The 11329-nt window shown below is 47.8% G+C and overlaps 7 protein-coding genes across 7 annotated transcripts; 4 read left to right on the forward strand and 3 right to left on the reverse strand.

Annotated features, from left to right (window-relative positions):
• Positions 1-3: 3 nt before the first annotated feature.
• Positions 4-644, reverse strand: LOC6548658. The gene has a single exon (XM_001975344.3). The coding sequence runs from the start codon at positions 556-558 to the stop codon at positions 64-66; it is 495 nt and encodes a 164-aa protein (XP_001975380.1). The 5' UTR covers positions 559-644; the 3' UTR covers positions 4-63.
• Positions 645-693: 49 nt separating this feature from the next.
• LOC6548657 lies at positions 694-1389 on the reverse strand. Its single transcript, XM_001975343.3, has one exon. The coding sequence runs from the start codon at positions 1320-1322 to the stop codon at positions 699-701; it is 624 nt and encodes a 207-aa protein (XP_001975379.1). The 5' UTR covers positions 1323-1389; the 3' UTR covers positions 694-698.
• A 184-nt stretch (positions 1390-1573) lies between these two features.
• LOC6548656 lies at positions 1574-3599 on the forward strand. The gene is made up of 3 exons (XM_001975342.3): positions 1574-1907; positions 2264-3063; positions 3224-3599. Exons 1-3 carry the CDS (start codon positions 1671-1673, stop codon positions 3504-3506), a joined length of 1320 nt encoding a protein of 439 aa, XP_001975378.1. The 5' UTR covers positions 1574-1670; the 3' UTR covers positions 3507-3599.
• Positions 3600-3763: 164 nt separating this feature from the next.
• On the forward strand, positions 3764-4573 carry LOC6548654 (MIEF1 upstream open reading frame protein). Its single transcript, XM_015156225.2, has 2 exons — positions 3764-4024; positions 4082-4573. The coding sequence occupies exons 1-2, from the start codon at positions 3857-3859 to the stop codon at positions 4118-4120; spliced, it is 207 nt and encodes a 68-aa protein (XP_015011711.1). The 5' UTR covers positions 3764-3856; the 3' UTR covers positions 4121-4573.
• On the forward strand, positions 3764-4651 carry LOC26525974 (probable peptide chain release factor C12orf65 homolog, mitochondrial). Its single transcript, XM_026979839.1, has 2 exons — positions 3764-4024; positions 4082-4651. Exon 2 carries the CDS (start codon positions 4123-4125, stop codon positions 4567-4569), a length of 447 nt encoding a protein of 148 aa, XP_026835640.1. The 5' UTR covers positions 3764-4024; positions 4082-4122; the 3' UTR covers positions 4570-4651.
• Positions 4574-7023, reverse strand: LOC6548535 (RING-type E3 ubiquitin-protein ligase PPIL2). The gene is made up of 4 exons (XM_001975339.3): positions 6632-7023; positions 5618-6572; positions 5412-5563; positions 4574-5038 (listed from the first exon to the last, which is right to left on the reverse strand). Exons 1-4 carry the CDS (start codon positions 6661-6663, stop codon positions 4624-4626), a joined length of 1554 nt encoding a protein of 517 aa, XP_001975375.1. The 5' UTR covers positions 6664-7023; the 3' UTR covers positions 4574-4623.
• A 26-nt stretch (positions 7024-7049) lies between these two features.
• On the forward strand, positions 7050-9884 carry LOC6548534 (autophagy-related protein 9A). The gene has a single exon (XM_001975338.3). The coding sequence runs from the start codon at positions 7166-7168 to the stop codon at positions 9701-9703; it is 2538 nt and encodes an 845-aa protein (XP_001975374.1). The 5' UTR covers positions 7050-7165; the 3' UTR covers positions 9704-9884.
• The last annotated feature ends 1445 nt before the right edge of the window (positions 9885-11329 follow it).

An 11329-nucleotide genomic window follows, 5' to 3' on the forward strand; every position in this document is an offset into this window, starting at 1 on the left:
TACTATTTTTCACAATCAGAACTTTTATTTAACCCTTCTTGCCCAATCGAAACCTGCCCAGGCTTACAAGTCATAGCAGAGAGATTTGTTGGGACAGGGACAGCCATCGATGCCGTAGCGACCAATTGGAAGGTCCGTCTGGGTCTCCTTGTGCTGCGGTCCTGGCAGCTCGTAGAATTTCTTGCCGAAGTACCGATCCGGAAGGTAGTATGTTGGATACTCCGCTCTCAGCCTCTCGTGGTCCTCCCGCAGAACTTTGGCCAGCTCGGGAGTAGCCCGTCGAGCTTCCAGGCGGTACTGCTTCGGTTTGGCCATCCGCATCGGAACTTCCAGGTGTAGCTTCGTGTGCGGTATGTAGGATAGCAGCTCCTGGTCCAGTTTCACCGCCTGCTCTGCCCGAATCTTTGCGCAAGTGGCGCACTTGCATTTTCCACCATGGTAGCAGTACCGCTTCCGTCCATCCTCGTCCACCATCAGCAGTGGGGTGCAGATGGGCGCCGGAATCGGTTGTGCCTCCGTCTGTGTGGCAACCGACTCCTGGGCGGGATCGGAAAACATTTTGGAAAGACTAGGGTTAAATTCGAAGAGATACGAACAATTTGGATTGCAGAATAAGAATGAAGTTCAGAGCATAACGGATGTATCATCAACAAAGTCCCTGCCAACTAGATATCACCAAAAAATGGGAATTAAACATTTTAGATGAGACATTTTATATTGTGCAGCTTGAATAAAGTTTCCAAGTGGCTGGATACACCGCTGCTGCATCCACAACTCAGTGCAGAGTGAGGACATGCGGCGGAGGAGTTCCACAACCAGGTGAGATCCCTATGCCGATCACAATCTTGGATCCTCAATCGTTTATGCCCCGTGCAGTAAACGTTTTTGGTGAGATCCTTCTTATCCCGTTTTACCGGACCAAACTCCGTTGGACTTCTTTGAGCCGCCTTCATCTGGAGATAGTAATCCTTGAGCTTCCGCTGACGCACTTCTTCAAAGAACTCTCGCATTTGTGGAGAGTCCCGAACAACGGGCTTCTCGATGGGCTTGGAACTGGGTTGCATTGGACAGACGACATCGACGTTTTGGCCATTCATGGACACCTTCAATTGACCGGATCGGTTGCTCTTCCGAGAGGAAGAGGACATATATGACATGTTATCCAATTCCGTGATCTTGATCGTGGCACCTGTCTTCTTTTGCACTTTGGATGTCATGTTCATCACTCCGCTTCGCTCTGATCCTTCCGTGAACTTTCGAACATAGGTGTTGACCCTGCTCGTCGACCCGGTCGTTTTCAATAAATACCAGTTGAGGGCCATTGGTAGTTGGTTAGTAGTCGAACCGCAACGCTTATGTTGTAAACCGGAAATTTTGACTTAAAATATATGGATGCCTTTGATAAAGGGGAATGGTTTGATCATTGCTTCTCTGTTATGGGGTATGATCCTAACATTCCAAATTGCATCAAGCTTATCATTGCCATTAAAAACGCTTTTAATTATTAGAAAGCTTTCAATTACATTGACCTCTTATCGTGTAATCTCTAACAACGATTGAGCTTTCAGAGAATACAAAATGAGCTTCTAGAACTTGTTCATGCTCATTCGTTATCCAAAAGCGAAGCGGTTGGGATCGTCAATCATTCAGTCATCCGGTATACAGACGGAATGGAGAAAATCGAGGCTGAGACGCAGTGGCTGAGATACACGGTTCTTCCGAAGATTCTCAGGAACGGACGTCTGGTGGAAAACTACAGCGACTCCAAGGTGGAGTCCTTCCATGTGGGCGACATCGACATCGATGTGATCGGTCACTCGGAGGCCTTTATGCTAACTTTTTGCTATCGTACCACCATCAACTTTGAATACGACGGGGAAAAGTTCCAGCGTAAAATGGTCGTTAAGGTAGGTTAATTCTATTCACAAAAGTAGAACTTTTGATTATAAGAGCATTTGGTTATCTAAAAATAAATTTTACTATAGTCACACACCCTCTATAAAACTATATTATGTATGTACTTAACTGCTTACTCGCCAGTTTTGTTTTCCGGCAAACACAGATAGCTAAGCCAAGAGTGGGGGCCTTTTGGCACACATTGTGAAATAGAGGGAGCCACATCAAAACACGAACAAAAGGAATTGATTAATAATGATTTTAAATTCTACATATGTACATAGATTCACCGCAAACAGAAACTAACAATCTGGTTTGCCTTCACAAGCAATGACTCCAAAATACCAATATTTAATTGTTTTTGTAGAAAACACCTGCGATGCCCCCAGACATGTATGCATCCGTACAGTTTGGACCCCTTTTTGCCAACGAGATCAATTTCTACACGGAAATACTGCCAGAGATTCAGAAGTTGGCCGATGGGAAGTTTGCCGCACCCAAGTACTATTACAGTGAGTTGAATGAGAATTCGGCAGTGGTCATTCTTGAGAATTTCGCGGAGCAGGGATGGCGGGTCACCAAGGATCAGGTGGGTCTGAGTCTGCGGCACGCCATGATTGCCGTGAACTACCTGGGACGGTTCCATGCCTTTACGTACGCCATGAAGCACAAGAGTCCGGAGAAGTTTGCCCAGCTGGCTAGCAGTCTAAAGGAATCACGCTATGCCACCGATAACATTCATGCGGATTGGAAGGTCTCCTTGAGGGCGAGCATCAATCGGGCGGCCAAGGCGGTGGCCACCTATCAGCCACAGATCGACGAGCAGTTTGTGAAGAAGTTTGGCTTCCTGGTCTCGAAATACACGCAATACGGGAGGCAACGGGTGGCGCCCAGGGAGCCACTGGCCACTCTGTGCCACGGCGATTATTTGAGGAATAATGTGGCCTACAGGTACGATGACAAGGAGGAGCCGCAGGAGATCATGATGTTCGACTACCAGACCCTGCGTATCTCCTCTCCCATGGTCGATCTCGCCGTCTTCCTGGCCGTGTCCATTTATGCCGAGGTGCGTGATCCACACTTCGAGGCCATCTTCAGTGAATACACCTTGGCGCTTCATAATAGCTATAGGGAGCGCACTAAGGAGGAGGTTCCGGATTTCCTCAGGTGAGTTGTTAAACGATTGTATAAAACGGTCTTATCTTTGTAAGAGATGCAAGCCATAAATTGAAAAATACTCATTAAACGCACGAAATGATAAGAAAAGATAATCGTTTATACCACTAAAACAGTATCATCCATGATATAAATTATGTTTTTTTTTAAGTCGCGGTGAGCTTCTAAAGGAGTACGTGCGCTTCCTGCCGTACAGCGTGTCCATAACCTCCTTTTTCCTCATGACTTTGGTGGAGCCCTTGGGCATCTCGCCGGAGGAGATGTTTGCCTTGCAGCAGACTGATGAGGAGATCACCGAACGTGCCATGGTTCAGGGTGGTGAGGTAGTGGATAAGGAGATTGCCCACCAGGTGAAGGAAATGCTGGAGCTGAGCCAAGCGACAGGAGTCTCCATTGATGACGGCATTGATGTGGACAAGTTGGCAAAGGAGTAATTATTCGAAATGGATTATTCAACCGTGGATATAAAAGTAATCAGACATTTCAGGTAGATAACGGTAGATAATAAAATAGATATGGTAAAATGACATGCATTACTTATTTAGAGTTTAATATGGTGTATAACCGTGACTAGGAATTTTTAACGGTGATTGAGGGAGTGTAACACATTTCATATGTGGGCCACTTAAGATTATTAATCTTATCTCTTTTCTGAAATATTATTTTTCTAGCTGTTGCTTTTGTTTTGATCGCAGAACGCCACAGCTGATTGTTTGCTGAACTGCCAACCTGTTATAGTTCTGCGTTAGCCAACACTGCCACACATGTGAGGTAAATTATAAAAATGGTTCAACCTTCGCGGCAGCAAATACTTCGTTTATACAAGCATTTAATTCGTTACGGCAATCACCTAAAGCTAACCGATAAGAACTACTTTCTGGGAAGAGTACGCCACGAGTTTAGGGACAACCGATCCCTTACAAATCCGGTGGAAGTGGAATTCAGCTTTAAAGTAAGTACACCCCTTTCGTATTTCATAACAGATTTACAAAATACCCCCATATTTCAGCGTGGAGAGACCCTGCTAAAGAAGGGACGCATTCTGTAGGGATGCTGCGAGGCCTGGTGCGATTCCTGGCGCTGCCTCCGCCCGCTGTGCGCTGCAAATCCAATTTGGACTACTCCCGCTTTCCCGCGCTTCAGGAGTCCGATATCGAGGAGACCTTCATGCGCGGCAGTGGTCCTGGTGGCCAAGCTGTCAACAAGACCTCCAACTGCGTGTTTTTGCGCCATCTACCCACCAATATCACGGTCAAATGTCACACACATCGTCTAGCATCCAAGAACCGTGTGGAGGCTCGTAAACTTCTTCTGGAAAAACTGGACGTGCATCTGAACGGGGAGCATTCAATTGCCACGCAAGTCAAGGCACAGGAGCAGAGGAAGTCTACTGAGCGGCGGAGGCGACAGGAAAAGCTGCTGGAAATGAAAAAAAGCTGGCAGGACAGGGAGCGTACAGATGGTGGAACCAAATCGACCGATAAAGAGAAATTATGAATAACTTTTATCTTTAAAACTGTCTCTAAAACTTTTATTTGTGAAGCAAAAGGTTTACCAACTGGTGAAATCTCCAAAACCATTGGCCAGTTTTTTCTTCTTGGCTGCTTGACCGGATGAAAGAGGCGCCTCTGGCTTTTTGGCCACTGTCTGGAGTTTCAGGTACTTGCCTACGCCATCTCTGTACACCTTCAGTGGTTCCTTCATGCGCTTTTGCTGCTCCTCCTTCTTGACAATCTCCTCCTTGCCCGCCGCCTCCTCCTCGCGCTCCTTGGCCAACTGTTCGGCTGCCTCGGCAAATGGATTCACAAAGACCTGTGAGGATTCAATGATGATATCCTCAATTGGTCTGTCCTTGTTATCCACCTCTATGTTCTCCATTTTTTGTAGAGTGTCTAGTCCGCCGACAAGCTTCCCGAAGATTGTGTGTTTGCCGTCGAGATGTTTGCAAGAGCGGTAGGTGATAAAGCTACGAAATGAGTGTATATTAGCAAAAGCATAGAAAAACAATATGCTATAGTCGAGTTCCCCGACTTAGAGAATTGCGCCAGAAACATTTAGAGGTATGGGACTTCAAAATCCCATTAAGATATGTTGAGTTTTTTGCGATTTGTGGGCGTTAGAAATTGACAAGATATCTCAACATTCAAGCTTTTGTAGTTGCTCAGATCGAGGTGTTCATACTGAAAGACGGACGGACACGGCCAGTTCGACTCGGCTATTGATTCTGATCAAGAATATACAGAATATACGTTTCCTTCTGCCTGTTACATACTTTTAAACGAATCAGGATATACTAGACTCTACGAGTAACGGGTATAATTACACAGTGTAACACTTACAACTGAGAGCCATTGGTGTTGGGACCCGAATTGGCCATGGAAAGCACTCCTCGACCCGTGTGCGTAAGATTCGGCTTAAACTCGTCCTCAAACTTTTGGCCCCAAATGGACTCGCCACCAGACCCACTTCCAGTGGGATCACCTCCTTGCACCTGTAGCAAAAACCATAATAAATTAAAGTTTCACTCAAAAGAGTTCGCACTTACAATAAAATTTCGTATGGACCGGTGAAACATAACATTATTGTAGTAACCATTGGCGCAATGTTTAATGAAGTTATCGCAGGCTCGAGGAGTTTGGTCGCAGAAGAGTTCCAGGTTAAGAGGGCCAAGGTTCGTATTTAAGCGAACGTAGCCCTTCTTCTTTACCCTCTCGTACTTTACCAAATCATCGTCTATAATGGCCGCCTCTATTTGGGAAACGGGCACCATGGCGGTAGACGTAAAACTGGCCGCCACCGCTCCAGTGGAATAGTGAGCAGCATTGAACTTGTCAGCTGTACGCTTTGAAGTGGAGGGCTCCTCTTCCGCTGGCTGATAGTCTTGCTGCAGCTGCGCTAGCGTCTCCTTGGTCTCCAGATTCATGGTCTTAATGCGCCCGCTGGCTGGATTCTTCCTTTCCTGCTGCTCTTCTTCCGTCAAAACTCGCAGGTTCTTTTTGATGTGATGGAAGGTAGAGATGTCGTACTTCTCCAGCTTCTGGGGATCTTGTATGGTGATGATGTCCTTACGCTGGAACGGCGTGTCGTCCACCAGATCCTTCCAGTTCTTTGTCTTGATGTTCAGCTGGTCGATTGCCTCCCAGCAGTAAACATTTCCCGTTGTGGCCACCGCCACAATGTGCGAGTTCTTGCTGAAGGGCTTGAACAAAGCGGGACAATGGTACTCATCGTTGGCATTTCTGTGGAAATTCAGTTTCACCAACGACTTGGAGTCCATCTTCTGCCCGGTGATGGGATTCACCTTGAAGGTCTTTAGAAACTTCAGGATGGCCTCGTACTCAAACACATTACCCTGTAGGTCGCAGTAGGGCATCTCGTAGGGCGCCATCGTAATGCAGCAGTGCTCGAAAGGAAGCCGCTTAAACTTGACATGGTCGTTCTCCAAGGATTCCACTTTTTTGCCGCCATACAGCTCACTCCACTCCGTGTACGTGAGGTACCTGCGAAAGCAATGCGTGCACTTAAGTTTTATTAGTCGCTGGATGTGCCCAACACTTACATTTTGTCCTTTTGATGCTGTCTTTTACCCATATTGGCAGATTTTTAAATAAAATTTGCAATTTATTGAGAGCTACAATTTGTTTGTTTACAAACGCATGAGAGAACTGCCCACTCATGTGCAGAATTATGTTGATGGAAATCTTAGACTGTTCACACTTTGCGCATCTTAAACAAGAGTGATTCCTGATGTCACCTCCAAATATTTCAATACGTTAAAGCGGATATTTAATTAAGATAAACAAAGCCAATACAAATTTAATTACTGAAATTTTCAATCTCATTTTATTTGCTGACATTATATCACCAAGAAGTGTTTTGTAGTGATACACTACCAGTGTGAAATGTGTACTGGGCACTGCAGAAGTCCACATTACTTATTCATTAAACAGAAATTTGACGTTGGCCAACACTTCTCTTAGGAGAGTCAGCTGTTAGCTGAGAAGGTTCAGCAGAATCAAACAACAAAGAATTTTTGCAACTTATACTATACAGCGATATAAATAGTCAGAACGGTTGACCTTGACGTTGGGCGATGTCTAGCCCACATATCAACTACCGCTCCCTGGCCGAGGAGGCGGCCAGTCCATTCCTGGAGCAACGTCCCTCCGCGGGCCAAGGCCCATCCAAAACACAAGACGCAAAAGTGAACGCAGCTGCTGCGCATTTAGACCCCCTCGGCGAACACGGGCTCGAGCAGCCGCTGGATGAAAACGACACCGAGCATGAGGGCGAGGACACGCCCCGAAACAGTGGCGTCATGATCCACATGGTTCCGGAGACGGGGCGTGCGCGGTGGAACCACATCGAGGACCTTGACTCGTTCTTCTCGCGAATGTATCAGTACCAGCAGAAGCACGGATTCACAGTGATTGTAGTGGACGAAATGCTACAGGTTCTGGAGTTTGGTTTCGTCGTCTGGCTACTGGCTGTTGTGGTGCACTGCGTCCGCTTCGACGTGCTATTTGGGGATACCCCACCAGCGGGTGGCAATCACAGCAAGACAACTTTATCCGATGTGATATACCCTACAGGGAAGTGCTTAGCCAACTTCACTTGGGTCACGTACCTAGTTGTGTTCATTGCCGCTATCTATTTGGGCATCAGACTACTGAAAATGGTATACCATATAACCCAGTACGCCGATATTAGGAGATTCTACAACTCTGCACTTCATATCGAGGACTCGGATCTGGACAATTTCACGTGGCACGAGGTGCAACAGCGTATCCGTCGAGTCCAGGCCGAACAGCACATGTGCATCGACAAGGAGTCGCTCACGGAATTGGACATATATCACCGAGTTCTGCGCTTCAAGAACTACCTGGTAGCACTGATGAACAAACAACTGTTGCCTGTGAGATTCCACATACCGCTGTATGGCGAAGTGGTCTCGCTGAGTCGAGGTATGTTGTTCAACATTGACTTCATCCTGTTTCGCGGCCCTGGATCTCCTTTCCAGAACAACTGGCAACTGCGTGATGAGTTCGCGGTAAGGAGCAATCAAACGGAGCTGGCGCAGCGACTCTCCAAACTGATCTTAGGAGTGGCGTTGTTAAATTTGGTCCTGGCGCCTGTGATCTTCATATGGCAGCTTATCTACTTCAGTTTCTCCTATGCGAACATTCTACGTAAGGAGCCTGGTGCCCTTGGCCTGCGTACATGGTCCAATTACGGACGCCTCTACCTGCGCCACTTTAATGAGCTGGACCACGAACTAGATGCCAGGCTGAATCGGGCATATGACTACGCGGACCGCTACCTCAACTCCTTTTCCTCGCCACTGGCCGCTGTGATAGCCAAAAATCTGCTTTTTATAAGTGGTGGACTACTACTTCTAATCCTTGGATTGGGCATTTACGAGGAGCACGTCTTCCAGGTGGAGCATTTGCTGTTCATCCTCGCAGGGCTCGGCGCCATAGGAGTGGTCTGCAGAACTCTGATCCCGGATGAGAATCTCGTTTGGTGCCCGGAGCAGCTTATGACCGCCATTCTGGCGCACGTTCACTACCTGCCCTCCGAATGGCGGCAGCAGGCGCACACGACAAAGGTCCGTCAGGAGTTTAGCAACTTCTTCCAGTTTAAGGCTGGCTACCTACTCAGCGAAATCTTCAGTCCCTTCGTCACACCCTTCGTGCTGATCTTTGTGTTCAGGCCAAAGGCCATAGAGCTGGTGCGTTTCTTCAGGACTTTCACCGTATCTGTGCGTGGAGTGGGCAACGTATGTTCCTTTGCCCAGATGGATGTGCGCAAGCACGGCAATCCCGACTGGCAGCTAACCAGCGAACTGGAGGAGATGACCCGGGCGACAGCTCAACAGCCCCAGCAGGAGCCACAGCAGCAAAGTTTGGCCGGCGGCAAAACGGAGATGTCGCTTCTCCGCTTCACACTGAACAATCCCGAGTGGCAGATGCCCAAGGAGGCTAAGCAGTTTCTGCGCGGCGTCAGGGAGCACGCTGTGGGTGAGCTAGTCCAGGCCAAGACATCAATGGTGCAGGAAAACCCGCTGACCAACAGCCTCATCTCGTTTGGCACCATGGGAGCGGACTATTGTTCCATAGCGAACTCTGTGCTGACCGCTCAGGTGACGCCCCAGCAACTGGAGATCTCGCAGTCGCTGCGTCCGGGACTGGGACCGGTATCTGGAGGATTCCCCGTCGCAGCCAGCGACTTCCGCCAGATGTTGCAGCAGAATCTGTCCGCCAGCATTGGTCCGCTGGACAGTATGCGCCGGTTGCGCCTCAGCCGAGCTGAAGGCCGCTTAGAAGGTCCGTCGGACACACTGCTCTACGGGCTCTGTGGAATGGACCCACGCGTGGGCAGCAGTCCCTTGAGCGTAGGCGTGGCCGACATGTGCCTAAGTGCCCTCTATCTGCACGAGCTGAACCAACAGAAGCGCCAGGCGCGTCAGTCTCGTATCGACGAGGCCGATGATGAGCGCCCGGGTACGAGCCATTGGCCCCCGCGACCACCGGCTGCGCCGTCGACTGCCGCTGGCTCCGGCTCCCGCCATACCGTGATTACCTCAAAGGCTGCCGAGAGCACGCCGCTTTTGGGTAGCATCCGCTCATAGCAGCGGCCAGAGTGGATCTAACCACTTGTAGAGCTAAGGACCACCCATTCTGCTATTAGTGATTAACCTAAGTTTTAAAGTGTAAACGAACGAGCGAACGACGTCGTCTAGTGCGTAGTTAAACTAATCTGAAACTAAGCTAAACTAAACGAGAAGCAATAAACATAAATGCATTATAAAATTGATCAGCTTTATTAATCCAACGGAAATTTTGCTCGATTTTACTAAGTCACTAGTATGTAAATGGATTGCCTATCACCTCCAAAGTAAGGTTTATATAAACTATTTGCCTTAGTTTACTTACAAGGTTTATACAAAATGATTTCATATCTTCAATTTCATCCGTTGTGTGTCCTGTGCTCTACAACTGAAAGAGGAGGATCCATACCAAAAATTCCATTTTCATTGTGAAGATTATATTTAATGGCTCTGCGGCTTATCCCGATCTAAGCTCTCCGGGATGTGGGAATGCCAGCTCCATCAGCACTGATGGATGGTCCCCATTTGTAGGCATTGTTGGCACACCACATCCACCTGGTCCAGAGATCCAGATGCGAGTGGATGAGGAGAACGCATCCAGCTGTGCCGCAGCGCCTCGTGTGTCACTTGCCACACACGAACGCCATTTGGCGATTGGTGTTGATGGCCAATGCGGTGAGCAGAGTCCAAAGGCTGGAGGAGATCGGGACGCACAGAGTGGTGCGACCAAGTGCGTGCCTATGAATCTCCCAAGCCGACAGACACCGATACAGATGCAGATACCGCCGATCCCCGCCAGCTGTGGCAACATTTATGAATTATGTGCGTGTTGCATGGAGCTGGAGCTGGAGCTGTAGCTGTAGATGTAGCTGTAGCTGGAATCTGCGGCTGGATCGCTGGAGAGTCTTTGGATCACGTTGTCTCATTTTTCCGCTGCACGCCAATTTTGGGGGGAGCATTGCCCAACATTACACGAATGTACGAGCTGCTAGCCGGCCACTTGCCCGTTTTGGATCCATCCTGCGACTCTCGGAGTCCGATGGACGCTGGAGATGCAGTTGCAGTTGCATGTAGTACTAATTGTAGAGCCCGCGATATCCGATCCGGCAGAGAGAAAAACGGTTTTAAAGAAATTTACTCATTTCCTTTGATTCAAACCAAATGTGTTATTATTTAAAAAATGGTGAAATAGATTTAAAGTAATTTTCGATGATTAATGAGATAGATTAGATAGAATCGAATGAGTGAGCCTAAGCTGATAAAAATGTTTATACGTGTAATTATACTTATACCTAAAAGCGCTAATTGCCTGCCCATTCGGTTACATTATAAATGTGTGCAATACATTTCTTAGTTCTGTTAAAGATAGATTTCCTTCGGTGTAGATAAACGGAATGGAGTGGGGCGACGCTTATGGCTCAAATGGAAACATTTCGCGAGCCTTGTCAAACAATCGAATTTAATTTATGATTTCCTGCGCCAATCGAGTAATGACACTGCATGTGGTAGACCTCGGCGGACCCCGAATCTCTGGATATCTGGTGATCACTCGATACGCAATTTGGTCACAGCAGGGCCAGTAAAATTGGTAACGAAATATCAGTATTGGAAAGGCCAAGAGGGAATGGAAATGCGAATGGATATGGA

The sequence above is a fragment of the Drosophila erecta genome, unplaced genomic scaffold (assembly GCF_003286155.1).
Source record: "Drosophila erecta strain 14021-0224.00,06,07 unplaced genomic scaffold, DereRS2 tig00000092-arrow-pilon, whole genome shotgun sequence".
NCBI lineage: Eukaryota > Metazoa > Arthropoda > Insecta > Diptera > Drosophilidae > Drosophila > Drosophila erecta.